Source organism: Hyaloscypha bicolor (assembly GCF_002865645.1).
Source record: "Hyaloscypha bicolor E unplaced genomic scaffold K444scaffold_165, whole genome shotgun sequence".
NCBI lineage: Eukaryota > Fungi > Ascomycota > Leotiomycetes > Helotiales > Hyaloscyphaceae > Hyaloscypha > Hyaloscypha bicolor.
This window is the reverse complement of record NW_020194667.1, coordinates 1,950,903-1,958,916: the sequence shown is the minus strand read 5'-3', so window position 1 is coordinate 1,958,916 and position 8,014 is coordinate 1,950,903. Positions and strand designations below refer to the sequence as shown.

Sequence of the window (8,014 nt, the reverse complement as noted above, 5' to 3'; positions counted from 1 at the left end):
TTCGAACCTCGAAGCCTCGAAAAGCTCTGGTACGAGAGATACACCCTTGCTATCACGCTGCATGTGCTTCCTGCATCGAAAGTTCTGCCACTCAGCCGTGGATAAAGTACTCACCAGTAAGCAGTAAGGTTAGTACCATTATGGCAAGCCGTCCGAAATGACCCCCAATTCTTCCAAAGGACCAACAAAATAATCTCTTTATCAATGGCTAGCACAAGGCTTGAAGGTTTCGGCTGCTTGTCGATCGCGGCAAGCCACGGAATATTTGACACTTCGGGGAACGACGGCCGGGATCTTTCTCAAAAACGTATGATCGCCTTCCTGCATGTTCACGTTGCACGAAGGCGTGCTTGAGGCAAGCATGTCGCTCCTCGAAACTTTGTGGAGTCTCGCGCACCGCGATCCTTCGCTGTGTATAACAACGAGCATCCCGTCCATGCATTGGATGTTGGTGATGGATAGCCAGGACCTTTTCTTCGCCTCAATTGAGCCCGCGCATTAGATATTGAGGATTTCTCAGCTATAGTTTGCAAGATGCAGTTCTCTCATCTCTTGTTGATCCTTAGTTGGGCAGGGAGCCTCAGCCTTGTCGCTGCTGGTATTGCTCCTTTGAATAGCAACATTGAATTTCGTAATGCTGCTGGAACATCATCGTCAGACACACTACGAGCTGTTCGTCGATCTCTGGCTTCGGCAGCAACGAAAAGGGACACCGTTTTCAAGAACAGCACATCTATAAATTCCAGTTGGGATGGTGTGACGTTATTCAGCATGTATGTACACTGTCCCTGTATCACTGCTCAGACCAGACGAGGCGAAGGCATTCTGGGTGGCTAACTTTCTTCCAGCGCAGGTGAGAAACAGAAGGGCAACACCTCTGTCTCCGCGAGCGTAGAAATTGTCTGCACAACTTGCTACATTAAAGGCACAGCGACGGCGCAATTCACAATCAATGGTAACCTCAATGCCAGCCAGGCAATTCACAACGTTACCTCCTCGATCGAGACAGAGTTCAGCAACATCACCACGACAGCAGTTAAAGATGTTAAGAATTTCGCCGAGAATTTTACAAGCTCAATTTTGAGCGCCGGATTTAACGTCAATGACATTGATTTCCCGCCACTCGAATTAGACTTCGACGTCGATGTCCCCGCGGTCCCAGCATCCGATCTCAAGTTTCAATTCGACGGATTAGAACTATATATGGAAATCGACACCATCCTATCAAGCGGGGCAACCTATACCTTGAACTTGTACACATCAGAGACTGCAATCGGCTTTGCAGTTGCCAACGATCTCTTGGTCGGCGTCGTCTTCGGCATTGATCTGATCCTCAGCGTTGAGTCTGAAATCGACATCAGCACCGGCTTCCACATCCAACTGCACGATGGAATCGCGATCAATATCCCCATGTTTGACCAGGACGTCTCGAGTATAAACTTGTGAGCTGCTCCCTTCCCGTTAACCCAATCTTTCCCTCCCAATTCGTTCGTTTGACAATAGCTAATACCCACCCCCCAGCAACGGAGGCAATTTCGAGTTCCTCCCCGTCACAATCCAAACCTCCGGCGTCGTCCTCACAGCCCTCCTCCGCGTCGGCATCACAGCCGGTGTCGACATCAGCACACCCAGCGACACCATCGCGGACATCACTCTCGACTTCAGCGCCGGCGTCGTAGCAGCCGTTTTTGCGGACGTAGCACAATTCATCACCAACGTAACTGTTGCCCCGGCAGGAAGCGGTTCCGAGTGTGATCTTCACATTGTCGAAGAGTACACCATGCTTCTCGGAGCGAACGCTGGTGCCACTCTCGCGCTAGGAGGCCACACATGGGGTCCCACGCCCAACACGCAGGTCCCGCTCTTCTTCACTACCCTCGCCGCTGCGTGCGCCGTGACAGGAACCGTGAGCGCAACAGCCACCGGAGCAACAATAGCAGCCCGCAATCCAGCTCCGAATTCAGTATCGTCAACAACAACAAGCACAAAAGTAACATACACGAACACAGCAATCCTATGCCTCTCAACCGGACTGCTAAACTGCCCTAACTCTCTCCAATCCACGTCCCATAACACCGTGACCAAGACACTGGTATCCGTTCTGCCTTCGGGTTCAAAAGCGACATTCCTCACTGCAGCGAGTAATACAGCCGTGACCACCATTGCCTTCGGGACGAATGTGAAAGCCCTTAGCTCCACGAGTGGGAGTCCTGTATCCTTCGTGCCGACTTCTTCGCCCACCAGTCCCGGGATCGTCGGCGTTCTAAACGGCAAGACAGGGGGTGTGAATAATAAGCTTATTATTGGAGTGAGTGTTGGTGTTGGTGTGCCGGTGTTGATTGCGGTTGTTGTTGGGTTTGTGTAAGCTCTCTACTTCCCTCACTTGACTTCCGTTCGGGAGTTAATGGAGGGGTGCTAACGAGAAACAGATTCTTCTGCAAACGCAAGAGGGCGCGGAATGTGGGTACGACCCATGGAAGCCCGGTTTCAGAGCCGTATACACCTGCTTCAACGTATACTTTTAGCAAGAAGAGCCCGATTATTATGACGCGTGAGTCGAGGCGGAGGGGGTCGTGAATGGAAGGGAGGGGTTGAGGTTTATGTTTGATGGATATATGCGTTATGGATGACATTTCGTTTTCAATCGATATGATACAATGATTCTTTTCGGTCTTTAGTACCTCTAATGAAGTATTTATTCCTCGACATTATTTCTCAATTCTCAATTCCCGTTTCCCAGTTCCCGTTTCTCAGATCCCATTCTCCAGTTCTTCTTACCTAGCTCCCATGTCTCATTTCCCACCTATCAGCCCTTGTCTCCTCTCGAGGCAGTCCATTTTGTCATTTCGAGTCACCCTTTGTTAATCTCGATCCTGGAAGGTCGACAAATTAGCGCGGCCATCTCTCAAATTCAGTCTTTGCCTGTGGTACCTTCTTCGATCCATGCCCCACGTGATCAAACCCTCCTCCTGTTGGTTCTCCCCAGTCTGGAGTCCCGCCTAGTTCGTATCTGCTCCCCAAATGTAACCATAGCCTTGAGGTATCAAGATTCAAACCACCAAGGCGGTCCTGCTAACTTACAAAGTTAGCACAGCCCGTTGCAAAAAGTAGTCCTTGTCTGACATACCTCCTTTGTTCCATGTTTTATTTTTGACGCTCCAATATTTCTTTATGTCGATTCATCCCTCAATCCACGGCCCAGCCAGCCTCATCCTCTCTTTCAGTGACTTGACATTCCTTGGCTTTGTACCCCATTCACTGTGAAGTGCTGCAGCAGCTGCTAACCACACAACTTCCTCCAAGGGAAACAGTTTAATGGTTGGAAACCCTTTGAATGGCAAGTTCCTGAGGATTGAATGTTAGCACAGCCCTCTCCGAGACGCAGTTCCGATAGCCATACCTTGCACTTTCCATTCATTACATTGCTGCCTCAACTTCGTGTCTTTGTGTCTGCTTCAGTTCAAAGCAACAACCTCTTCTCTTCTTTCCGAACGGATTCCTGCACTCTTTCTTGGCATAAATTTGCAACACTGCAATCTTGAGAGATTGAATAGTTAGCAAAGCATTGAGCCGCGAGAGAACCAGACGGTTTCAGGACAAGGAAACTTATCTCTTCCCGCCCATCCTCACATTCTTCCCTGTTTGATTTCAGCATAACAACCACGGTTCAGAATCACCATGTTCCAAGGAGAGTATGAGACGAAAGCCCGAAAGAAATCTCCATTCACTAAACTAATCTAACATTCGTTTAACGTCCCGTGGACGATCGACCGGACGAGAGGGCGGGGAGGGACGAGACCGAGAATTGTCGAGGGAGGTCGTCGTCTCAGAGCTGGACTAGAAAACTGTCAGTATGGGATGAAAACCAGTGAGCTCTCCTTGCGGGAAAGGAAAAGTTAGGACGAAAAACAGAGATCTTTGTCAAGGAGAAACGGGAAGAGCGAGGTGAGACGAGAACCAGGATTCAGCCACCAAACGAAAGGCAGAGGGTATGATGAGAGCCAGGATTTCGTCCCGAGCAAACAGAAGAGTAAGGATGAGACTCACAGCCATTTGGAGGCCAGGTTGCAGCAGCAGCCTGTGCTCCCGCGAGAGCAGCACCCCGGACCGTCGTGTTGGCAATGTTGCCCGCGCTAAAAGGGGTTAGTCGGTCAACTTGCAATCAACAACGGTCAGGCTTGGCGATAATCCTGGAACGGTTGGAACGATCCAGGGCAAAGTACCTTACATAGTAAATTTGTATAGGAGGTACTTCCTAATTAAACGAGCCTCACGAAAACTCAAAACACTTCTTTTTGCCGCATCGAGATAAGCTTAAATCTAAATTTCCTATATATAATATAAATAGAAAGCTAGGATTAAATAGAGTAATTACGTAACTAAAAGTTTTTTTATACGATTAGTAGTTATAAAGTTATTTATAAGTCTAAGTGGAAGTACGCTATAAGCTCCCTATAATTATAGGGCAGTTTAAGGCCTAAGGTACAATCTCGCTTAGGAACGATACGGATCGTTCCAGGATCATCGCCAAGCCTGACAACGGTTCCACCTCCACCTCCAACTCCCCAAACAATCTCAAAGAAAAAAGGCCAAATTCAACATACTACATGGGGTCAATGACGCCCCGGAGCGCAGTCTCCATTGCGGCGGTGACGCGGCCAGCGTTTTGAACCGCCGGGGGGCAGTTCGGGGACTCCAAGATCATCTTCCGAGCGCGAGCCCGGGCGCGGTTGCGTGCCGTATTCGGACTTTATATGAACGTTAGCTTGATATTCAGATGACAGAGAGCATATGAAAACATACCGAACCATTGTGATGGTGATGATGGTGTTGGTGGTGGTGGTGGTGCTTTCAACCGATCTCCAGTCAGCTGTTACCCCTTTTCATCTGGAAGATCTAGAAAACTTACGAGGTGATTGATGAGGTTTGTTTGTGTGGAGATGGAGTCTATTTTCATTTGAATTAGCACTGCTATTACCAGGTGGAAGGGTAAATGGTGGTGGTGGTGGTGGTAGCTGTTACCCCTTTTCATCTGGAAGATCTAGAAAACTTACGAGGTGATTGATGAGGTTTGTTTGTGTGGAGATGGAGTCTATTTTCATTTGAATTAGCACTGCTATTACCAGGTGGAAGGGTAAATGGTGGTGGTGGTGGTGGTGGTGGTGGTGGCATACTGAAGTTTCTTGGTTTGCTTGGAGAAAAGGGATCGAGGAAAGCAACATCTATTGGATATACTGCCTCCGGAATCGGCAAGCGAGAGCAAAACCACGCTAATGGGGAGTAATTCTACGTACCGGACCAACGTTCACGTGCAGGGTTGCGAAGAAGGCGTTTGAGGGTTACTCAAAAGGCTTCTGTTACCGTAAAGGCAAGATCTTGATTTAGGAGAAGCATTCTATTCTATTACAGTACAGTACAAGACCCCCTCTTCTCCACCAATATTACAAAATTGTGCAAGACTCGTTGAAGCAGTGTCTGTAAACAATTAGGTAAATTTCATCCATTTGCTGAATCTCAAATACTTACACACATCATGTTCCATTCCTCAATTGTCAACGCCCTCCTCATTATCTCCTGCTGAGGTCCTCATCTGAATTCGTGGCACCCACGCCCGGTTGAATGGACCTTGGGCAACCGGATTATATGGATTTTGCGCGACCGGGTTGAATGGATTCCAGACGGCTTTGGGTTTGGCATTTCTGGAGCCTTGGCAGGCAGCACGATCAAGCTTTCGATTTGAAAGTTGGCTCAAGACGCAAAACCTCGGAGACATTGCAAGATGCCCAATCCTGACAATCGGTAGAGTTTGCAAAGAGGTTGTTTCATCAGAGTCAGCAGGACTATCTGGCCTCCTTCCAGGAAAGGGGCTGGGTGGAAGAGAAGATGCTTTGGGTGTGGCTCTGGCCTAAATTCGCCCCGCGGTGTTCTCAACAAATATCTCTCCATGTTGTTGGCGGACTGTGGGACCGATGGATGATCTGGGCCAATAGCTTCCCACTGGGAATTTGTCTAGCGATTTACGATTTCAAGGTCTGTTCAGTTCACCGTCTTCCTTCTTGGCATCTCCCTCCTCGCCCTCTTCATAGTCGGTCTCTTCCTTCCATCACCAAATGTCACCTCTACAACCTCATTCACTGGAAGGAGCCAGGGGCAGCAGGGTCGGTGTGGGATCTCTTGATCCTAGGATGACCTCCAAAAGAACCTTGTGTGGACGGCTCTTGATGCCTCCACATCAATCCAGCTTTGCTTCATCCTTCGCTGGCTATTATAAGCCCAAACCTCTAGCACCGGACAGAATCGAAGCCGACATTTTACTTAGGACTCTCTCACAGCTGTGGCAGTTTTCATTGGTAGAGATCGGTCGCTCGGCCGGGACTTTGCAGACTGGGAAAGTCGGGTTGGAGGCGGTGGCTGAACATACTCGCTCTCTCCACGTCATCCGCGATGGATATTGTTGCTACTCTTCGGTTTACTAAAGTTAATCCTGTCAACATGTGTATCTCTTCAATCACAACCTTTCCACAGCCAACGGCGTCTGCAATAACGTACCTCCAGGATGAAAGATACCATTCTCCCGATGGTACCAGTTCGGCAGACCATGGTTTCGATTGAGGGAGAGCTGGGTCTCACGATCCATCGGCATCTCGTGGCGGTATTTACACCCCATCCGGGTTAAAGCGCAGGTACCTTCGTGGATCCACTTGCCACCGGCTTCAACGTCGTTCTCCTCATATTCATCAGACTCGTCATCCTCGAGGCTGAATCCGAAGTCCTTTCGCAGCTCGGGATCGGAAGCATCACCGTTCTGGTTCTCGGGAGCTGGACTCTTCTTCCCGTCATCAAAGTGCACTTCTTGAAACCCTTCCAGCACTTGTAAGCAGCGGTGGAGGGGCAACGGGACCAACGGGACGAACAGCCACAATGGCATCAATCTGCGCCTGAGTATTCGCAATAAGTGAGGTCAAGTCTTTTGCTTGATTAGAGCTGCCTTTGACTGTGGGTCCTGATTAGCAATTATGATTTGCGCCCAAGACGATACTGCAAAGCAGGCAGTAAGGTGTATTTACACTTACATGGTTGGTATCATTCCGATCATGGGTTCTGAGGCGAAATTTGTGGGCGCTGTTAGGACGGCGGACACGCAGACCACTCGATGGACTTGAGAACCCACAGCCAACTGATGCGTTGTCAAGCTTGTCCCAAACTTCATCCCCTGCCTTCTTTGCATTCTCGTTATGGAAGTCCACAACTTTCGTAGCTACCAAAGAGTCCAAGAATGACTTGCTGAAAGTTTTGTCACAGACCCAGACTTCGGCATATCCAGCAGTCGCAGCGAAAGATGTAGTGGGATCAAAGTGCCAACGAGCAGCTCTGGTGCCTTTACAATCTCAACAAATCCCAGACTTCGTTTCCTGCCTTTCCACATTTTCCACATTGAAGATGGCGACCTTCATAATAACCTGTGGGTTCTGCTCTTGCTTCACCCCAGAGGAAGCGTATTCTGTCAAAGAAGGATGGTATCGTGCAAAGCGCTGATTAGTCCTTCTGAATCCAGCTGTCTTTGATCATTTGGTGCCATTCCTCGGTCTGAGTAAAGCCCTGGACAGTTGAAATTCAGGAACTGGCGTTGGCAGACGAAGATGGAAATCGCATGGGAGGTGAGAAGATCAAGTATTGGAAGGCTCTGCTTGGTGAATGCTTTATTGTCTTTTCTCCGAGCCCTCACAGGGGAAAAGATATTTCGTTCTGCTGAAATCCTGTATGATATAAATGATCGGTCGAAGAAAACGGCAAATTTCGGCGCGGGACTTTCTGAGTGTGAGGAGGGCGAGCAAAGACTTGATCTCCTGGACCGGATCCAAGATGGATGAGGTGGGGGTCATGATTGCGTGGTGGCATTTGGACTTTGCATTGTTCTATGACTTGCAATGAAGTCCGCAGGGGAGGACAAGCACGCGACCGCAAGATCGGTAAAGAGTAGGATAGAAAGAAGGTGGATCGATGGAGGCCCTTT

The 8,014-nt window shown here is 49.1% G+C and overlaps 3 protein-coding genes across 3 annotated transcripts; 1 reads left to right on the top strand and 2 right to left on the bottom strand.

Moving 5' to 3' along the window:
• Positions 1-534: 534 nt before the first annotated feature.
• K444DRAFT_647107 (uncharacterized protein) lies at positions 535-2,365 on the top strand (the record flags this gene model as incomplete). The annotated part of the gene is made up of 3 exons (XM_024885294.1): positions 535-773; positions 849-1,442; positions 1,522-2,365. 3 exons carry the CDS (start codon positions 535-537, stop codon positions 2,363-2,365), a joined length of 1,677 nt encoding a protein of 558 aa, XP_024729971.1.
• A 1,461-nt stretch (positions 2,366-3,826) lies between these two features.
• On the bottom strand, positions 3,827-5,172 carry K444DRAFT_635975 (uncharacterized protein; the record flags this gene model as incomplete). Its single annotated transcript, XM_024883939.1, has 7 exons — positions 3,827-3,837; positions 4,048-4,133; positions 4,605-4,748; positions 4,804-4,870; positions 4,910-5,015; positions 5,055-5,092; positions 5,124-5,172. The coding sequence occupies 7 exons, from the start codon at positions 5,170-5,172 to the stop codon at positions 3,827-3,829; spliced, it is 501 nt and encodes a 166-aa protein (XP_024729970.1).
• Positions 5,173-6,344: 1,172 nt separating this feature from the next.
• On the bottom strand, positions 6,345-6,928 carry K444DRAFT_635974 (uncharacterized protein; the record flags this gene model as incomplete). Its single annotated transcript, XM_024883938.1, has 2 exons — positions 6,345-6,484; positions 6,550-6,928. 2 exons carry the CDS (start codon positions 6,926-6,928, stop codon positions 6,345-6,347), a joined length of 519 nt encoding a protein of 172 aa, XP_024729969.1.
• Between the last annotated feature and the right edge of the window lie 1,086 nt (positions 6,929-8,014).